The following is a 22,347-nucleotide window of genomic DNA, read 5'->3' as shown; positions in this document are numbered from 1 at the left end:
GAGAACAACACGGTAGCACTTTATAGTTCAGTCAGCAGGGGTCGCTGTCTCACATTCGCTTTGTGCGAAAATTCTTTGGCTCGTCATACCGGCTATCTAGCCGATCTTTCTCATCTCTATGAACGACTCGCCGGACTGGGTGACGTTGGACAACAAAGATGGCGGCGGGAAGCAGTAACTACTGGGAAGGTGAGAAACGAATCGTAAAGACAGACAGTACCGGGTGTACCGGGGAATACGTGTGTGGGCACTCTGGCTGGGCTGCTGGTAGCGCGGTGGTTGCTCAGGAGGAGACATATCAGCTTCAGTGTAGTGAAATATCCCTCAACATGGAAGACTTTCCTATTACTGAGCTGTGATATGCCTCATACAAGTGAAATTGCCCCTTCTGTCCAGAGCAGCCATAATACTGATGTATGGATTAGAGGCCTGACTATGTCTATTACAACCTGAAGTCTGCTCTGTGTAGACTGTAATAGAGTCTATGTACTGTGTCATGATGATGTCATTATACTGCCCCACATGTAACGTGGTGAACTTGGCGTATACTATACGGAACATAATGGCGACCAGTGACAAACAGATCAGCTCATCCGTCTATGGTGCAAACAACGGATCATGTTGTCGTTGTTGCCTCTGCCATGAAATCCGCGGTTCTGACATACCGCCCTTAGTAGGGCTAGTGACATCATTGCCTTTTAGATTTAATTTAATTTCCTATAAATTAAGCCGATTCAGCTGTATCTAAATGACAGACTATGGAAAATGGAAGATCTTTGCTTGCTGTCAGGGAATGGAGTTATTCATGTATTCTATAAATCTGTCCTGTGACACAGTAGCATGACTCGGTGAGTTCTCCTGTATTGCTGCTGTGCGATCAGGACAGATGTTCAACCTCCAGATTTGATCACAGATATTGCCATTCAATGGTAGGTAGCAATTATGTTGAAGTAGTAAGGAACTTAAAGGGGTTTTCTACTAATTACATCCTCTTGTCAGAGCTCAGAATCGCACCCCTTGTCTGCTCCTGCCTGACAGTACAGAGACGTAATAGCATATCAGGCACTAAAACTAACAGCATGGATTGCTTGGAAACGGTGGGAGCTAGAGAAAAAAAATTCTTTCAGAATCAGAGGAGCAGCGACTATTTATTGGTATAAAAATGGGACCTTTGCTGGAGGTGGAGAAAGGTCGTCTTTAATTACAATTGAGAGACTATGTTCACAAGGACAGCACTGATTCCTGGGAGAAATGGTTCTGCACACTGTATGGGGTCTCAGGTGCTATCATAAGGGCCTGTCACAGACACATAATAGCTTATAATATATTAGAGGCACTCCATCAGGAAGTAGTTGTAACAAAGGTGTGTTTATTGAGTGAAACTAACAAATCCAGGTGACATGGTATATATGGTGACCTGTACAAATGATAAGTAATGAATCGTATCATCTAGTGATGCCAATGGCTGACTGGTATTCGAGGAAGTTCCCATGTGCGTCAATGCAACAAATCAGTTTTCTAGAATTGTTTTTGTGGCTCGTAGTAAAAAATGGGAAACCTGTATGTCCTGATCAGCTGAAGTAAGAATATATCTTTATTTATATGGCAACTGTTTGTTGCATTTCCAAGTACAGGTCTGTACAACTGAAACTATAGAAAATAATCGCTCGTGATCTGTGTGTTGGTGAATATAGAGACAGGGACTGTTGCAGTTCTACTAAACTAAACTCAACTATTAAATACTCTGGATTTCAGGGTGTGCTGTGGATGTTGATAAATCTGCAAAAAAATAAATAAAAAAAAATCGCATTTGCACTCTCCTGTCCTGTCTCCTAGACTCCTGAATACAGTATGGGACTCTTGCTGTAATGCTCATATTCTGTTATGGAAGCTGCTCCTGACTAAGGCTACATATATACGGCCATGTTCCCTGTATGGAACAATGGAATGGATGGCATCCGTGTGCCATTCATGTATTCCACAAACCCATATGTCGTTTTGTATGGGCCATAGAAAAGAATACGTCAGTGCGCTATCCAATAAAAAAGAACAATGACCAAAATACAGTTGTGTGAATGGAGCCTAAAGATGGAATTCTTGGAGATTTATTTATTTTATTTTAGATTAAACTGTAGGCCCGTAGTAGAGGTGCCGGACCTACAAAATCTCTCGAAAATTGTAGGAACAGAGACCCGCAAGGAGCCAAAGAGAGCCAAAATAAAGTGCGAAATTTGGCTATAGTGGAACCAGTCAGTTTGGGAGGATGTGTAATTCTGAAGTCAAATAGTCGAAGGGCCTGAGTTCCAGGGTCACACGGTCAGTCATATCAGCCAACTTAAAAGATAAGATAATCCTTTAATAGTCCCACAGTGGTGAAATTTCAGCATGTTACAGCAGCATAGTAATACCGATACAGAATGATACACAGTAATGTATTACAGAAGTAGACACACATATGCTGAGAAGAGAAGATATACTAGGAGTAGAGATGAGCGAGTACTGTTCGGATCAGCCGATCCGAACAGCACGCTCGCATAGAAATGAATGGACGTAGCCGGCACGCGGGGGGTTAAGCGGCCGGCCGCCGTCAAAGCGGAAGTACCAGGTGCATCCATTCATTTCTATGGTGCGTGCTGTTCGGATCGGCTGATCCGAACAGTACTCGCTCATCTCTAACTAGGAGTCCATAGCAGCTAAGGAACAGAAGAAGAAAGAAGGAAGACTTTGGGGTCATTTAGTTCTCTGTGCGGAGTGATCTTCGCTTTTATATTTTATAGACTTGCCAAGTTTGTGTTTATTTATTATAGTAAATGGGGTCTGTCGGACATGTTCTGCTGCTATTGTAGCAGCCTGCCTATCCATTGTTCTGGTCCTCCAATGGTGACGCTAATGTGAACCCAGCGTTAAGCACACTGTTATATATATGGACATGTAACTGTATATTCTTTTCTATGAACAGATCTGAGGAAGCAGGCGAGACAACTGGAGAATGAGCTCGATCTCAAATTAGTTTCCTTTAGCAAGCTGTGCACAAGCTACTCCCACAGTAACTCGAGAGAGGGAAGACGCGACAGGTATAGGTACTACCTGATTTTTTTTATCATTTATTTCTTGTTCTTTAATTTTTTCCTGTTAATATTTTTTTTTTAAGTTAAAATTCTAATGACCTTATCATTCTCATATTATGCTTTATTCTGCAACGAAAATTGTGTAGGTGTTGTTGAGTTTCATAGGTTGTGGACATAAAAATAATCTTTATTGGTTATACACAGTCCAGTCACATCCTGTCAACATTCAGAATAACCACCTTTGGCAGAGCGGACCGCCTCGCGACGTGCAGGAAGAGAGGGGATGTCACTGGGATGTTGAGCCATGCCGAATCCAGTGCCGTGGCCTGCTGCGTTAGGTTACGCGGTTGAGCATCCATGGCGCAAACAACCCGATCGAGGTGGTCCCACAGATTCTCGATTGGGTTCAAATCCGAGGAATTTGCTGGCCAAGGGAGTACGGTAAACTCATCCTGGTGCTCCTTGAACCACACGCACGTACACTGCGAGCTTTATGACACGTCACATTGTCCTGCTGGTAGATGCCATCATCCTGAGGAAAAACAATTCACATGTAGGGGTGAACATGGTCCGCAAGCATAAATGCATACTTGTGTTGATCCATCGTGCCTTCCACAATGATGAGTGCACCCTTGGTTGATGACACGCTCCTTCTGCGATTGGTTATTTAACATCAAAAATAGGCGGTGGTCACATTAATATGACTGGACTGTGTAATTGTTAAAAGTAGCTATTGAATATTTTGCTGTAAATATCTATTGTAATGGCTTTTTGGACAGTAAAGGTGTGCCCTGACAGAGGAAATGTCACCTGGCAGTGGTTATAGAAATTACTCACCAACTGTTTTTCCAACCACCAATTGTCTTACAACAGTTTCATTGAGTGTAAACTGACATTAAGATTAAGGAAGAAATAATTGTTTTATACTACGGTTTAGGATTTTGTCGGTGTTTTTAGGGAATCCCTGGCAATGTTAGTTTAGGGCATCAGTAACTAAAACATTGAAGGTCTAACTCGCTACTCTAGAACATTACAGCTCACGCTAGGTTCACACCTGCATTTGGGTTTCCATTCCTGGGGTCCACTTGGAGATCCCACAAACGTAAACCTAATCCTTTTAAAAAAGCGGTTACCCGCGGACCCCATAGTGGTTCACTATAGTGGGGTCCACCGGGTTTCTGCCCAAAAAAGGCAGAGGATAAGAGGATTCGGGGACGGAAACCCCTTGTGGAGACCGAGTGCAGGTGTGAACCTAGCCTTAAAGCGGTTATGCAGTAATTGATCAGAAAATAAAAAAAAAAGTTTAAGGTACTTGACGTGGTGCCTAAATACATGTATTAAAGAGGACCCTCTGCTCACAGTGCTCATCCATAGACAAGTATGATCTGGAGAGGAGAGAGGTATTCCTCCCCGCTCACACTGTACAGCGCGATAGGCGCTGCTTTGAAGAAGGACATACCTGACAGACTGTCAGGAACGCCCTTCTGACTGTAAAGAACTATGGTACCGGGACTGAAAGCTCTTTACCCGGGGCACAGATCGGGAAAGCCAACAGTACGCTGAATTCAGTGCACTATCAGCTTTCCAGCAGTATATAGAACTGCCTGTGCCCCGGACCACGAAAGGTCCTCTTTAAGCTAAGGCTCGATGTAGCGGGTGCGGCAGGAAAGACTGTAGCTGAAATGCATTGCGGTATTTCCCACAGCGCTTTTCACAGAAAGTCTGCACAGTTTTTCTCTGCGGACTTCCTGCGTCAATTATACCTATAGGGAGAATGCCAGTGTTTCCGTAGGTATAATTGACATGCAACAATTTGCAAAAAGGCGACGATTTTAGAAATCGCAGCATTTCCGTTGCGGGTATTCTTTTGCAATGTGTGGATGGGAGTCTGCCACATTGGGCCCTGGACTCAAAGGGGTTTTCCAAATGATAGGATAGGTCATCAGTATGTGATTTGTTGGGGTCCTCACCCGGACTATGCACAGATTATCTGTTGCAGCAGCTTTCGGTCCCAGAAGGTGGACAGCAGCGTGTGTAGCCCTGCTCCTATTCATGTCATACTGCATAGCAGTGGTTTTGGACATCTGCAGTGCTGATTCTGTTACTTGAATAGGAGCGGTGCTGCACATGTGGATAGGTTATCAGTATGAAAACTCGATTTGGCTGGAAAACCCATTTAGATTAAGGCCCCACATTTTGGAAACGCAGTTTTTTGTTGCAGATTTTGTGTCGTTTTCTTGAGCCTAAACCAGGAGTTGATTGAGCAGAAGGGAGAAGTGTAAGATCTTCCTTTATATTTCCCATTCCTTTGTAGCCACTGTTGACTTTGGCTCCAAAAAACGCAGCAAAATCTGCCACAAAAAAAGCTGCATTTCCGCAATGTGGGGCCTCAGCCTAAAGGGTATTATTCTAGTAAACAAAATGGACACAGTGCTGTCTTCTTTGTGGAACCCGTCCTAGAATGTAACAAGGACAGGTTCCTTGTTGCTAGAGGGCGTGGTGCGGCTGCAGTATCAGTTAGTGAGAGTGGAGGAGCCCCGCTTCTGTAGTCAGCCACTCCATTATCATCTGCGGAGACTGAAGCTGTGACCGGTGAAATCATCTCTGGCTGCTACACACAAAACAATGGTATTAAGCCCCACCCCACAATGATTCTGAATCCCCATGTCCTAGATAATTCTATAATGGGTTTTACACAGTGGACAGTGCTGGAGACCATTTTATTTTTTGCAATCATATTCCAATAAATAAAAAAAAAAAACAACAACCCAAAACTCCTGCATCTTACTGAAAGTATTCAGGCATCCATCTGGGTAAGTACCCTGGCTTTTTTTTTTTTTTTTTTTTGCCTAATTCTTGGAGAATGCCTTTAAAGGGTACCTGCCTTCAAGTTCATGCTGCCTCAAACTAAGGGCATCATGAAATCCTGAGGGGTTCCTGATGCCTCCAGACTACATTTTACTGTATAACTAGAGCCTGGAGGAAGGAGAGGTGTCTGATCTGAGACTTCTCCTATCCCTGCTCAGCTATGATTGACAGGTTTCACCATTTGATCAAACAGGGAGAGACCTGTCAGTCAAGCTGAGCAGGCTGGAAAGAAGTCAATCTCCTCTCCCCGTGCCTGGATTCATTCCTCTGTGTCTGGGTGGTATCTAAAACTGGAATTTCTCTGAAACACTGTAACCTTTCAGAGCAAAGGCTGAATTTCATGCTGGCTGTGGTTTGGGCCCCGTGGACAGATGACAGTATCCCTTCAACTAAAGCTGTAGTGTGTTAATGTTGAGGAGGTGTTTCAGTACGACTGGACGACCTCGATTACGATTAATTGTGTTTATTTAGGCCACACCAATTTGCGGGATGATTGTTGGGTGAACTTCACGAGATTCACCCGGCGATTTTGTTTGGGCCAAACACAGCTGAACTGCAACTGCTATTATACTTTGGGGCCTCTTCAGACCTCAGAGAATAGTAAGTGAAGGCACAGGGGAGGTGATCAAGCATTGCAATGCCAAATTATAGGCCTCAGCCTTCCCTGATGACAGGAAGAAATGCCAAAGACAGCAGGGAGTGGCACCAGAGCCCAGGAGAGGTGAGTAACACTGTTACTATGTTTTCTCACTCTCCTAGGGTCACTGCTTATTAAACTCTGGGGACCCCTGAGTATAATAATTTCGTTTTGGACGTTTCAGACTGCAAATATTGTACCGAAATAAGCATATTGGTTATCTTGGTTGATGTTCCATTTCGGTTATTTTTTCAGTTAATCACCCAGCCCATAGACATAGCACTGCCTCTAGGGCAGTGGTTCTTAAGCAGGGTTCGATCGAACCCTAGGCCCTATGCACGGTTCATTTTGTGTACCAGTAAAAGACCTATACCTATGTCTTGAATTTGGAAAAAAATCTTTTTTGATTTATCACTAAAGAAGGGTTCGGTGAATGTGCATATGACACTGGTGGGTTCGGTACCTCAAACAAGGTTAAGAACCACTGCTCTAGGGTATCACACAAAGGCCTGTATGGAAAGCTGACCACATTATCACAATTGAAGGTTTTATCTGCATTTCAATGCCCGGTAATATTTAACACATCAAAATATCCCAATAACCAATATACTGTTAATAATCCCAGTGTGAATGTAGGAAACAAAAACCCAGCACTGTTTTCATTGTCAGTGTGGTCTTCATGGCCAAGCATGGCAGGGGTTACTGTCATCTGTCTTATTTTTTTCCTTTACTGAAAAATGTGCTTTTGATGTGTCTCTGACTCCGAGCACCGGGCTCTATTTATAGGATGTAGGATGCATAAAATCAATGCTGACAGGCTTTCTTCAGCAGTAAAGCAAGTCTAATTTTGGAATATTTTCAGGGGATGGGAGAGCTCCTGTAATTCCACATCTACAGGTTAATAATGTTACATGCATTAACCTGCATTATAAATGAAACAATTGAAGATGACTTGTATATCTTTTATATACAGGATGACTTAATATACCTTTACGCTATTATATGAGTTATTGTGAGAAGTGGTAGACCAATATCTAGAAACCATTATTGAATTATGTGGACAGCGATGCAACAAATCATGTACAGTGATCTTATTTTGTACTTTATGTACGACCGTCGCATCAGTTGTTCCAAAATGAATAATGTGCAAGTGCATAAAAAATAGCTTGTTCTCAATCTGTAGTTTTAGGCGAGGTTCATGTGGCATATTTCGCGATAAAATGTGCAAATAAATCTTCCTGTTGCTGTTGGAAAGATTTCCTGCTCACTTCAATGGCAGGTCTAGGCCAAATCCACCTGAACATCATCCGATTATTTTTTCCCATCTGGTGGAAAATGAGGAGTCTGGATGATGGAATTGTTTGCTTGTGAACTTATAACCTATCTTTTAAAGAAAATTTTTATGTTAAACATATTTTTTTCTAATTTTCCAAGTCACCTACTTTAAAGGGATCCTATCACTCAGATATGATTTTTTTCTAAGTACCATGTCGGAATACCTTTAAGAAAGGCTATTCATCTCCTAACCTTTCGTCGTCTTCTCCGTGCCGCTGTTCGCCTACAATCCCGGTTCTTGTCGGTATGCTAATGAGCTCTCTTGCAGCACTGGGGGCGAGCCCCAGAGCACAGACATCACTGGAGGCATCCCCAATGCTGCGAGAGAACTCTCTCCATCGCCGCCTCCTCTTTTTCAGCAATGTCATCTTCAGCCTCTTCTTCCGGCGGTAGCTTGTAACTTCTAAGGCCTTGGGCAGAGCAGACTGCTCATGCCCACAGGCCATGAGAAAATGGCTGCTTGCACAGTATTGTGTGCATATATAATATACTCATTTACAAACCACCGCCGGAAGAAGAGGCTGAAGATGACATTGCTGAAAAAGAGGAGGCGGCGCCGGTGTGAGTTCTCTCGCAGCATTGAGGACGCCCCCAGTGCTGTCTGAGCACTGGGGCCCGCCCCCAGCGCTGCGAGGGAGCTCATTAGCATACCGACAGGAACCGGGATTGTAGGCGAACGGCGGCGCGGAGAAGACAATGAAAGGTAGGAGACGAATAGCATTTCTTAAGGCTATTCCGACGTGGTACTTAGAAAAAATTATGTTTAAGTAATAGGATCCCTTTAAAAGAAATTAAATAGTACAAAATTCTGCAATTTTCACTCTTGCCAGTAAGCCTAATAATAAATGGGCCCTTTCCGGTTCTGTAGGGGTCTTCTGTGTAGCCATTACCTCATTTACATCACATACTAGACCGAGAAGATTACAGTAAAAGATAGCATCTCTATAGAAAATACCCATAGTGACCCATCATTGTATCCAGTACTGACAATAGATGTTGTCACATCTCATCTACTCCCCTTCCCACACAGAACATGCCTAAAATACTCTTCCATAGATTGCAATGAGTTGGCTCCAGTCTGTTGCTGTTTATGGCCATGACTTGGTCGTAAAGCATATCACTAAAGAATAAAAAAAAAAAAAAATTACAATCAGAAAATAAATAAAAAATGGTGATACATTATCTATATCTGTATGGACCTAACACAGGCCAAGACTGTGATTGTGTATTCACACAATCACTTTACAATAGGTTTTTGGCTTCTTTAAAATATATTATTATTATTATTATTTTATGGTTGAAAATGTGAATTGTGCTATTTCTTCCCACAGTTCTGATACTACTCCGCTCTTAAATGGATCAAGTCAGGATCATATGTTTGAGACCATGGCGGTAGAGATTGAACAGCTCCTGACAAAGGTATTTGCACATATCATTTGCCTGTACTGTATAAGGACCTGTTGTGGTGTAATGTCAGCATATATACTGAGAATATCCCAAATGTATTGCCCCGATATAGGCAACCACACACAGCTGCAGATGTTACCCATTTACTCAGATTGTAGAATACAATGAAACCTCCCCAAGAAGGTCACTCCTTTGATAAGACACCCCCTCTTAAACACCAGTATTTTTTTCAGTGACCAGTTTTCCACTCATTATAATGTACATTACGGAAACTGCGTCCCACCCACTAAGGGCGTGTTCACATCTGCGCCCTGGTCTCCGCTTTTAGGTTTCCGTCTTCTGCAGATAGGAGATGGAAACCTGGCAGACAGTGTACGCCTTTGAGCGTTTTGTGGTCTCCGCGGCGAAACAGTTTTTTTTTAACCAGACACAAAGTCCTGCATGTCCAACTCTGTGGCTGGTTAAAAAAAAAAAATCTTCCACCACGGAGACCACAAAACGCTCATGGGCGGACACTTTGCAAACCCATTCAAGTGAATGGGTTTGAAAAGTGACTGCTGGTTTCCGTCTCCTGTCCAGTTTCTTGGGCATAAGTTGGAAACCTGAAAGCAGAGACCGGGCGCAGGTGTGAACCTGCCCTTATCCAAGGAAACCAGGAATGAGAGGAAGGCCATGCTGGCGACTAAGAAATAGAGTAAATCCTTGCAGGGGTCCAAGAATGATAGGGCCATCTTGAACTGGGAAAAGTGCAGGTCACCAGAGGAGTAAAAAAAGAGCGAGAGCCCCCTATGGGTTGTGTGTCTAGGTTGGAGCATTTCCCTTTTGTTACTTTTATTTAATTTGTCTTTTATTACTTCAGCTTACTGGGGTGAATGACAAAATGGCGGAGTACAGCAGTACAGCAGGCGTGACGTCAATAAATGCAGCACTAATGCACACATTACAGAGACACCGAGATATACTGCAGGTAAGTTGTATAAATAGGAGTGTGCTGGAAACCATGGTTTTTAGAAGGGGAGACCCCTTCTGCATTAGTGCCGGCATATTAGTTAAAAATACATGTGATGGGAAAAACAAGGAAATGGAGACAGTATTGAGGGGGGTTGTCCTGCCAATTTCATTTTGTCTCTGAATAAAAAAAAAAAATATATATAGTGATTCTCAACTCACTGATCCCCCACAGTGACTTGTTCTCAGTTGGCTTAATAGGCATTGACTAGCATACCTTTTGTGTAGAGGGCAGTGAGTGAGTCTGAGTAGGTGTTGGAACGGTGAGGCGAGTAGTGATAGTCCAGTCACCACCATGACTAGAAGAGCTGTACCAGTATTTTGGAGGTTAGTGTATAGGGGAAAATATGGGTAGCACTGCTTTGGCTTTTGGTGCAGAGGGGCTCTGCCTTTACCACTAGGATATAAGTGTCTGCTATGACTAGTGTTGTTATCACTGAGCAAAAGTTGAAGTCATGATATGACAGCTGCAGAAATGGAGGCACGCACAGCTGTGAGAAGTAAAAAGGGGGCCATGTCATAACTACTGTTAAAGTGAGGGGCTCTGCTGTGACTGGTAGGGGTAGAGAGCAGGGTAGTGCTGTCTACCAATTGGAGGTGAAGACACAATTGTGTACTGGCAGAGAGAGGGGGGAGCGCTGCTGTGAATACAGTTAGGAGACTGCTGTAACTTCTAACATCCTAGACAGTTTTCCCAATCTTGCTTGGTGCTGTTCAAGGTACAGCAGATCCATGTATTGGAATTGGGGTAAGTACCAGTTCTATGCACAGAGTCTACTTTAGTTTGAGACCATTGAAGGGTACCTGAGTTTTCATGAAAAGTTGAGATATCTGCACGGTCTTGCTGGACAGTTTGTTTTATGACACTATAATCCTACATATTTGATGTCCTATCCATTTTTTGCTGCGAATAATCCTATTATGGCTGCAGCACATTTTGCATTTGTCTCTGAACTGACGCTTTGTGGGCATGTACAGTAAGTTGCATTTTGCCCCTCCTCTATCTATTACTACTGCCACTGGTTTATTTACATGTAATTCTGTCAGGAGTTACTGAACAAATAGCTGAGTAAATCCCAAGTGAGCATAATATAGGAGATGCAGGAATACTGAACTGAAAATGTATGCTGTCATGTGGCAGCTGAAAAGATCCCTGACTCAGAAAAAGAGTGATCTATGAGCATAGTCAGGAAAGCTGCATGCTGTCTATGAATAATATCTTGTCTCTAATCACCCAAGCAGCCAGAAGTAGATTCATGTACACTCAAACTCCCCTCCCCATTCACTGTGTGAACACAGAACAGTCCCCTCTCATACTTAAGGAAGCAGTCTTGCTTTTTTGATGCTACCTATGGACAGGGCTTCCCTAGTAACAGGAAGTGAACAGCCAATTACCTAGAAGGGAGACACCTAGAGACAGCAGCATTAGAGAGGTTCCTCAGGCAGAAAAAAAGTAATATTTTTAAATAAAGTGCATTACATTTTGGTCCAGAATCACATTCTCTATGATTTTACGTTGTCTATAAAGTTAGTGACCTTTTAAATAGGAATTCCATGACTTTGATATCTGCAGCCAATCAGCTGTTTGCAGGAGCCACAGTGTTTAGTTCCATGCACAGTGTAATGGCTGGGAAAGGTTCTGGCTACTCCTTCCCTGACTTCACTATTGGGTATGTTTATATGTATCTATTGTGTAGTTTTTGAGAAAGTTACACTTTGTTAGTTGCAGAACTCACATTTTGCTGTGAAGAAGGAGTCTTTTCAGTGAAATGTACAGAGTTTCTTGCATTGTTGGTACTTATGAGCTGGGAGCTAACTCACTCCATTCTCCCTTCACTCTCCAACCACTGATTGATAGCTTTGTCCCCTTGCACAGTGATAGGGAGAAAGCTGTCAATCAGTGGCTGGAGCCTGTAGCTTATCAATACCAGGGCTCCTTCCTCACTGTCCAGTTTTAGTGGAAATTTCTCAAAAACTGCACAACAAACACACAGAAGAGATAATGCTGTAATCTCCATCACATACACCATGCCTACCCATGGGTTTGTGTCAGCTTTTCTAAACTGAATGGGGCTGAGCTGCAATACCACACTGAACCTGTGGACAGGCGTGACACTCTACAACCCCAGTACCACTGATATTTGCTGTTTATTGGCTTTCCATTACGTAAGAGAGCATATCTGGTAATTTATTGTAGGTGGGAACAATGTGAAATGCCTTCGTTTTTAATTCTAGCAAAATGTTCTCCATCTTTATTACCTATTAATCCGTGTGCTTGTAGACTTGCGATAACTAATAATCCAGTCCATTTATTAATAGATGAGGCTGTTGTTTTACAGGATTACACACATGAATTCCACAAAACAAAAGCTAATTTCCAGGCAATTCGAGAAAGAGAAGACCTCTTGGGATCAGTGCGGAAGGATATTGAGTAAGTCACAAATGATGTTAGAGAGTCTCCGCAGATGGCTTGAGTGGTCAGTGCTGACTGCTGCTTTCTTCTCAAAGATTTATGGCCGTGATATTGGAGCAGATTCCTTTTGTGTTATTTCAGTACTGTTTACTACACAGCGATATGGCAATATACAGCAATGGGACATTAGAGGAAGTCTTCGTAGTTTATGGTATTATTATTATTAGACTCTATGTGGTAACTTAAAAGGAAATCCACTGAATACGTCAGCACGATTCGCTCCATCTGCATTTAGTACAATTGTGTATTTTTCCGTAATGGTTTTGGGGTGGTATTGAACATATTGCAGAATAGGAAAAGAGCCATGAAAGTTATTAGAAACCTTACACCTCCATCTATTTAAGTCTCAATGTGGATTTTCTATATTTTTTTTTCCATGGGTTTTCCAAATACAGTGAAGTCTGTCCAGAAGACCAAATCAATTTAAAGGGATTTTCCTTAGTGACAACACCTATCCCCTATGGACAGGATAGCGAATAAGTGCATGATTGCTGGGAGTCTGACCACGCGGATGTTGGTTATCACTGGAATAGGGGGAAACATGTCCCCTGTGGATTGATCAGCAAGGCTAATGCGTGACCACCAGCTCCATAGAAGTTAATGGAGTGGTAGTCAAGCATGTACACTACTGCTCCCTTTCATGTACTTGGGCACATGCGGTTTTATATACTGCTAGAAAGCTGACAATGCACTGAAGTCAGCACACTGTCGGCTTTCCTGTTATGTGCCCCGGGACAAGAGTTATTGGTGCCGTTACCAATAGCTCTTCACTGTCAGAACGGCATTCCTGACAGTCTAGCTTGGCTGTGAGGATCACCTCTCCTGACAGCACTGTCTGTAGCTCTGTATTGTCTGAGGGGGCGTTCCTTACCACAAAGCCGTGACGCTGAACTGTGAGGAACGGCCCCCATCCTGACAGTGCTCTATGTTTTTGATTTCTTTATTTTCTTTGCTGTATTGGCTCTACTCTTGGAGAGGACCACTACTCTGAGATCTCTATTTAGAGTACCTTAAACATTTCATGACTGGGATGGATGGAGGAAAACAAAAATCTTTGAAATGTAGTGCCGCAGTCCCTGTCCTCACCTGCTGTCTGACCTGTCTGGGATTTCATGAATAGCCAGAAGGATTGGAGCAAGCCTACATCCACAGAAGAACTTGGCTTAGTTCTCCATGATGTTTTGACCAACCTCCCTGCCGAATTCCTTTGAAAATTATCTTCAAGTTTTCCTGAAGGAATTGATGCTGTTTTGAAGGCAAAGGGTTGTCACACCTATGTTAAAGGGATTATCCACTTTTTAACATGAATAACCCATCTTTGCCACACCGCTCACTAACTGTATAATGTGTAGTGGCAGGGTTTGGCACTGTCTCATACACTTTTGTGGGGCAGTGCTGCGGTATCTAAATACATTGCTGCAAATCAAATGGAGAGTGAGAAAAATGGCTTCCCGCATGTAAAATTTACCAGGAACCATGCTGTCCTGAAACAACTGAATAGATCTGCAAGGGTAAGACAGCTCAGACCCCTGTAGATCTAATATTGATGGTTTATGTCCTTACATAGGGCAGCCTATTGAGAAGGTTTTTCTTCTTAAATACATGCCACGCTAGGTTCACACTAACATTGGCCTGCCTGTTCTGGTCCGTTGGAGGATCAAAACAATAGACAGGCGGACTGCTAATACAGCAGGTACATTTGGAGCCTAATGGACTCCATTGAATATAATAGGGCCCTTAGGGTGTCTGTTGTTTTTAATTTGAAAGGTCTTATTCATCCGGTGATATCAGGCGGGCTTTGAAGCAGATGTGAACATATCTTTCGTGCTTAGAATACCTAAAAAGTGATTACTTTTGTATGTACATCATGAGTTACTTGTGAAATCTCATATCTTACTTGACAATATAAAAAGAAGCTGCTTTCAGTTTTCCGTCATTTCATACTCTTCACTTTCTGGTTGCCAGTATAACATATGGCTGTTTTCTACTTTGGCAGATCTTACAAAACGGGCTCCGGGGTCAACAACAGGAGAACGGAGCTGTTCCTGAAAGAACATGAGCACCTCAGAAGGTACAATAAAATGGCCGTCTCGGCTTCTGCTCTGTCTTGAAACATACGGAGTTAATGTGCGCTGTATAGATTTTAGCTTTCCGTGGCCTAATTGCTCCGCACAAAGCTCTAATAGTCAATAGGCTGATCCAGCAGCTATGCATGCAGAGCAGAGTTCATGCTTTACAGCAAAACACACGTTCAGCAAGATTTAAGAATAGACCTCATTACAAGAATAGGGACTTCCTCGAAAGTAATAGGTCATCACTATTGTGCAGCCTCTTTGTTTCCAATCACTTACCCACTGGAAACCCGTATCTATGGGTTGCAGACACCGATTTCTGGTATTGAAGATGCAGCATATTCCAAATAGAGACTCCGTAGAATGTTATTTATGATGGTTTTCCTCTGGGGGATATGGGGAGGGAGGTGGAGTGTTGGCATATGGTCCACCTGAGTTTACTTAGCTGTAGACAACATTGCCACAAATATCTATAGGACAGAGCATAAATTGCTGATTGGTGGGGGTTGGTCCACTGAGTCCCCCTCTAATTCTGATAACGGTGGGGGGTTATTTTACTCCAGTTGTGATGCACCCCTTGCCCCTCATTCATTTCAGTCCAGTACTCTGCTCTCCTGTGCTCCCGCTGAAATGAATGGAGCTGAGACTAGTGAGACCCCCACCAATCTGCAGTTTATCCTCTGTCCTGTGGGTTGTGTGGCATAACCTCTTCAAAGTACAGAAGAATTAGTAAAGTACTGGAGGATAAGGTTCATTCTTCCTCAGCTTGGCGATTCATATATAAAGGAGCTTTTCCTTGTGCTTTCACTTTCATCAGTCACGTGGGCCAGCAGCAGCTCAGTCCCTTTCAAGAGAATTGGGCTAAGCTGCAGTCTCAAGCACAGCCTCTGTGATATGTATGGTCCTTTTCTTGGTATTCATTGCAGATGTATTATGTTTTTGAAGGGATTTTCTAGTTTCCAGGGTAATTGATGGCCTGTCAAAATTAGATCTGAGAGGGTCTTGATAACCTATACCACAGATGTACTGTTTCGGATATCTCAGCTCCTGCTGTGTATGGATTTGTAGCGGCAAGCTTTGCTACTGCAGTGGTGCCCCATTGATGTCTAAGGGCCAGCACTTCAATCCCTAAACCCACCACTGCAAATCGTACAGCAAGTGATAGGCCATCAGTATTACAAACTGTATAATTCTTTAATATTCAGCCATACTGTTGATTTATGGGAAAATTTTAACAATAGTGACTCTTTTATAATTTTTTTTAATTTTTTTTAATCTTTCATGTCACTATATTTAAAAATGTAAATGTATACAAGTTGTGTAGAGGTGTACTGCACAAGTCATAGGGCATTCCCAAAAAGATGTGCTCAAAGAACTGATTGGGTCATCTCCAGTTTACAGGTTCCTATGGTATGTGCGGCACACCATCTAGCTGTTCCCATCATTGTGTACAGCCTGAAAAATAGACAGGAAATAAGATCAGATTGCAGAAAATATAGTTTCTAAATTAACCAACAAATATGGTGTTACTTTTAGAGGTGTTGGTCCAGTATACCAATCACAGGATAGGAGATAAGTGTCTGATCTGTGGCGGGGCCAATCACTGATACTTCTACTAACCTTGTGCATGAGGGTCCAATGTCGTGTATGTGGACTGCCTCCCTAGTCTATGGGACTGATGGAGACAGCCAAGTACAGCTCTAATACATTGAGACTGCTTTTACGCAGTGCTTGCAGTAATGTGTACACAAGTTACTATGCATGTCACCTGTATGCCGATGGCCGTTACATTGAAAACCTCTGGTTAATGGCAGAAATATATTACTTACTAGCCTCTGCCCGCGACCTTGTCTGCGTGTTGTTGGCTTCGATGATCCGCCTATATTCAGCAAATTGCTGCCGTAGATGGTTTGCTTGCTCCAGCGTTTCGGCAGCTCTTAAGCTGTCCTGCTGCTGAACTTGTTCCTCGCGCCGTGTCTGTGATTGTTCCAGCATTTTAGCAGCTCGCTGGGACGACATATCATGAGCGTGTTGTTGGCGCAGATGATCCCCCTCAGATCCGCTTGAGGAGAACTCTGTGACTTCAGGCTACGTTCATAGCTGTCGTTGTTTTAGAATTTTGCAACAGATTAGATTTTCTGTTTCCCAGCATGATTGAAAGTACTGCCAATGTGAATTAAAGGTGTTTTCCCATCCAGTGTGTCAGCATGTTGCCTGGAGCATATCAGATAATATGCAAATGCATGTACACAATCCACTGAGGGTTAGCATGTGTTTACACAGAGAGATAACATTCCTGGCTTTATCAGAACCTGAGATAAGCTGCTGCAAGAGCAGTGTAATATAGTATGTGAACATAAATTCATAACAGTCGTGAAGCCATGTCATTTACCGGGGTAAAAAGTAGCCTATGTGTTAATCGAGGTTACAAACTATCTGTGTGCCAAATTTCATTAAAATCGGTTCAGCCGTTTTTGCGTGATTGAGGAACAAACACACAAACTTTCACTAATAGTATAGGATTCCTGCAATTAAAAACTGCATGCAGTTCTTCAGTGATAAAAAGCGCTGTGTAAACAAAGTCTCAGTGTATTACCTCTGAACTTGGCTCCGTCAGTCCTGCAAAGACTGGGAGAGGCAGGCCACATACGTGAGTTTGGCTTCACTCGTAGACTGCCACACCTGTCTTTGTGAGACTGATGGAGAACGCCAAGTACAGAGCTAGTATACTGTTTCTGTTAGTCTAAAATTCCAAGACAAATAAGTCCTGTAAGACAGACCAGAAGAAGAGATACCCTGGTGCTATTGTACGTAAACCTAATCTACCATCACAACTTTCACTTTCCATTACTAGAAAGGCTGCAGATGTGTCCCATTACCATTAGAGGGCACTATGTATATGTCAATGCTCCAGTTATTCACCGTCTTCTAAACCTCTTGAATTCAGCAGTTTCCAATTCAGCCAGGACTGCTCTAAAAGCATTTCCAAGTAATTAAAATGGAGATTGTTAATTTGAAGTAGATAAAGTGGATCATGAGAGGTGATGTACTTTCTTGCTGAGTCGTTGCCGGCGGCTGGAATACTTTGTACCATCTTGTTTTTCAGTAAAAGGTAAGGTATTTGAGGTTAATTGCTGTGTCACTAGGTGTACTATATCGATATGTAACAACATTTGGTTAACAGGGTTATCCAGCATCCTAAAATTGATGGTCTATCCTTAGGAATTAAAGAGAATGGGGCAGTACCTTGCTTGGTGCGCTACAGTATGAACCATCCTGAGCGCCGTGGCCCCTTCTGACAGAGCATTGGAGCCCACCTATTTACTATTGATAACCTTTCCTAAGGATAGTTCATTAGTTTCATAGGTTTGATAACTCCTTTAACCCATCATTGCAATACAGGACTCTGCAAGTTTGGCCATTATTGGGGTTTGTGGGTGTCACTAATATGGTAACACTTCCTCACTGTTATAGGGGCAGTTTGTAGAAGTATAGATGCACGATGGCAGCATTATGGGGGCAGTCTGACTCTCACTATTTGTTAACACTGCTGTCAAGCACATTATGTTGGCAATTATCTATCTCCTGATATCAATGGTCATCGGTTTATATAGACATCAAAGTTAAAAATCCAAAAAAACAGATCTGTTGCCTTTTTTATTTTTATTTTTTATTTTTTGTCAGTGTAAAGGGAGAGCCATCCAGCCCCGGTGCTGTAGTTATCGGTGACGTTGGTTTCGGCACCATATCTCTCCACACTCAAAAAGGTGGGCCTTACAGCCTAGCATCATCGCTGGGCGATAAGAAATGCTCCCCTTCCCCCGACATTACAAGACTGTGGAAGAATACTGAGTGAGGAGTTAGCGACGGTAGGCTGTAAGGCCTGTTTTTCCAACAGAAGTATTGTTGCCGTTCATTTCGGCACCAATATCTTCAGCATCGGGGGGGATTCTGCACTGAATTTAGTATAGTGTATAATATCACACATCTATCATAACATGAAAGGTAGAGAAAAAGATGTTGAAGCAGATCAGGTTCAAGGAATGTTCCAGAATTGATCAGGTGTTCAAGACATAGTGTACAGACATCAGACATCATGTACAGATCCAGAATCGGAATGCTCTGTATACTAGGTTTTGACTGTGCCACACTACTGAAGCACAATTCCTATTTACTTGAATGGGAACTGAACCACAGTGAACACTGGTTCACACCTGCGCCCGGTCTCTGCTCTCCAGGTTTCCGTCTTCTGCCCGAGAAACTGGACAGGAGACGAAAACCGGCAGTCAGTTTTCAAACCCATTCATTTGAATGGGTTTGCAAAGTGTCCACCCGCGAGCGTCTTCTGCCTCTCCGCGGCTAAACCGTTTTTTTTTTCACAAAGTCGGACATGCAGGACATTGTGTCTGATTAAAATAAAACGGTTTCGCCGCAGAGACCAGAAGTAGCTCATGGGCGGACACTGGCTGCCGGGTTTCAGTTTCCTGTCCTGTTTTCTCAGGCAGAAGATGGAAACCCACAAAGCAGAGACCGGGCACAGATGTGGACCCACCCTAACACAACATGGGCACTACCCAGTGTATGGGGGCACCTGCTTCCAGTTTTGTACACTTTGCAGATATCATCTGATCAGTAGGGAGCTGGGTGTTGGACCCCATTGATCTCATATTAATGACCTATCCTAAGGATAGTCCCGGCTATCAATATTACGTCAACTCCATATTAATTCCGCAGACAGGGAAAGTTCACGCAGTGATGAGACTTTAGCTGTAGTTTTTTCAGATGTGGAAGCCCTTCATTCTCTACAAAGATTTTTCCCAAGCAAGGTTTCCCAGAAGCAGCGAGTAATGTTGATTTTACAGAAGGATCATGACGGGATGAATTCAGCTGCCTCCTACATGTTTAACAATGGGGCTGGTACCGCAGCCAATGCATTTTAGCTGGTATATATGAAATTCTAAAATGCAGCACCCATCCATGCCACGTTTTTTTAAGATGGGAGTAAGAGAAAGATAGTTTTGAGTCGAATCTTTTGCGCTCTACCTAAGTCATTCTGTTCCTTCACCAGCAAACGGCCCTGTGATAAAAGTCTAAGAATAGGATCCATCTTACCATTCTGTTATATATCATCATTTGCGTCTACCAGCACACAATAGTATACTATTACTAGCAGCGATCATGTAATAGAAATACAACGATGGAACATGCAGCGCTCCTATCCTGTCCACCCTCCAGTGTGTCTGTTTCCAAAAACTTGTGGCATTACAATGTGGTGTTGGTCATGTGACCCAGAGACGGCTTGCCTTCAGGGGAACAGTACCCTCTACAAAAGGAATGAGCGGAGGCCTGGGGTGTACATTATTAATAAAGCATAAAGGATTTTTCCAGTGCAAATTTTTTTTCCATATGGATACCTGGACTCCGCACAGATCAGCTGTTACCTTGCATCCGGCATTGCTCTCATAGAAGTAATAGTAGCGACGCTGCTGTTCCCTGGAGGCTCTAGTATGCAGTGAATGGGGCTCCTATTACTTGAATAGAAGAAGTGGGATCGGTCATCAGTATGAAAATGCAATTTGGGGCTGGAAAAGGCCTTTAACCATTACAGGGAATGCCCATGTGATACTGTGCCTGATGCATGATGGGATTAATAGTACAGCAAAGAGCAAGAGAAATATAAAAACCAAAATGGTATGAGTGCAGAATACATGAAAGAAGCTTGGGGAGGGACAGGGCAAAAGTGTTTTTTTGCTTTTACAACTTCTTTAAAACATTTTCCTTTTAAAAACCTCAAAGGTATGTTCCTATCTTGGTATCTATGGTTATATTTATAAAGTATGCCATCAATATCATAGATACAGGTCCTACCTCTGGAGAAAGGGGCCCTATTTTCGTGTTAGATGTTGGTCCCAGAGGTAGGCCTTGGATCTATCAGGTATTTATAGCATATCTTATGGATATAGCCATAAATACTAAACTGACCATACGCATGACATGTATGTTGGATGAACCTGAAGATTTCAGTGAAACGGGTGACTATCTACTTTGTATGCGGGTGGGGGTGGGGGGGCTAGGGCAACAACCTGTTCCCCAATGGTTGGTGCCCTGAGAAAGAAGGGTCTAGCATGTTGGATTTTAACATGTTCCATCCTTTGGTTCTCAGGGAGAGATAAGCCACAGCCCAAGTTACCTGTGAGCATTTTTCTGCATGTACGACTTTGTGTCCTTGCAAAAAAAAAACAAAAAACGGTTACAGTCGGAGAGGTCGCATACGGACACCTGCGGTCACCTTTAAAAACCTGTTCAAATTTAAAGCTGACCGCGGTCAAGCTGCCCCTGTCCAGTTTCTGTGGGGTTTAGTATGGAAACCCCAGAGTGGACAGCGGCGGCAGTGTGAACGCCCCCTTAGTCTTGCGTCTGTTATCACTAGATGTTGATTCTTACTATGTCACTTGCAATATGAATATGAAGTGAATGTCTCTAGTTCTTATCCTGGGATGTTCTGCTGCAGGATGTATGGCTGCATTAACTTATAGTCGCTCGTTTCTCAATTTTTCTTGACAGTCTGACAAGTAACCTATTAGCTCAGGCTATACCTGCAGTTTCAATTCACTTTTCCTACCGCTGCGTATCAGCTTTTAAGACAAATCAGACAATTTGCACAGCTCATCTGCAACTCAGAAAGCGGTTGTCACTGTATATTACCCAAGTCTATTTCCAGCTTCCCCTAATACATTCTCCTTATAATCTGACAAGCCAATATGCATGATTTATATAAGAGGACCATTTGTAATGAAGAAAAATGATCACACGATCGAAATCCTGTTAGCTGTACTACGGTGCCGTTTCCAGAGACACTTTAAAGGGAACCTGTCACATGTAAAATGTAGTGCAGTATGTTATAATGCTGGGGCAACTGAGCAGATTGATATATAGTTCTGTGGGAAAAGCTGTAGTATAACCTGTTCTTTATACTTTTGTTCTCGACTTAGAAGCAGTCATGTGACCTAGGAGGCGGTCCTATCAGTGATTGACAGCTGTCTCAATGCACAGTCAGGAGGGGAGGTTGTCAATCACAGATAGGACCGCCTCCATGACTAGTTGGCTGTTTCTAAGCTTAGAAAGAACAAAAATATAAATGAACAAAATACTTGTTATTCTAGATCAGTTCCTGTTTTGTACCATGTTGTCACATCAGAATATATGTTCCGTGTGACAGGTTCCCTTTAAAATGTACTTTAGGGGGCAACACGGTGGCTCAGTGGTTAGCACTGCAGCCTTACAGCGCTGGAGTCCTGGGTTCGAATCCTGCCAGGAACAACATCTGCAAGGAGTTTGTATGTTCTCTCCGTGTTTGCGTGGGTTTCCTCCCATTCTACAAAGACATACTGATAGGAAAAAAAGAAATGTACATTGCTAGTCGTGTGTGACCTTATCACATACAGCAAATCTATTTTTCCTCCTCATGTCTTTTGGATC

The 22,347-nt window shown here is 42.9% G+C and overlaps 1 protein-coding gene across 2 annotated transcripts in view; it reads left to right on the top strand.

Moving 5' to 3' along the window:
• The first annotated feature begins 124 nt into the window (after positions 1-124).
• Positions 125-22,347, top strand: part of GOSR1 (golgi SNAP receptor complex member 1) — a 57,825-nt gene continuing 35,602 nt past the window's right edge. The window contains exons 1-6 of one of the 2 annotated variants that reach the window (XM_075263795.1): positions 125-189; positions 2,960-3,074; positions 9,240-9,327; positions 10,175-10,282; positions 12,663-12,754; positions 14,793-14,867. In XM_075263795.1, the coding sequence (XP_075119896.1) occupies positions 159-189; positions 2,960-3,074; positions 9,240-9,327; positions 10,175-10,282; positions 12,663-12,754; positions 14,793-14,867 (509 nt within the window). In that variant the 5' untranslated portion in view covers positions 125-158. Of the gene's footprint in view, positions 190-2,959; positions 3,081-9,239; positions 9,328-10,174; positions 10,283-12,662; positions 12,755-14,792; positions 14,868-22,347 lie in introns of both variants that reach the window. The other variant, XM_075263793.1, reaches the window with a different exon arrangement.

This window comes from Leptodactylus fuscus, chromosome 2 (genome assembly GCF_031893055.1).
Source record: "Leptodactylus fuscus isolate aLepFus1 chromosome 2, aLepFus1.hap2, whole genome shotgun sequence".
NCBI lineage: Eukaryota > Metazoa > Chordata > Amphibia > Anura > Leptodactylidae > Leptodactylus > Leptodactylus fuscus.
The sequence above is the reverse complement of the archived record's forward strand: the minus strand, read 5'-3'. Positions and strand labels throughout refer to the sequence as shown.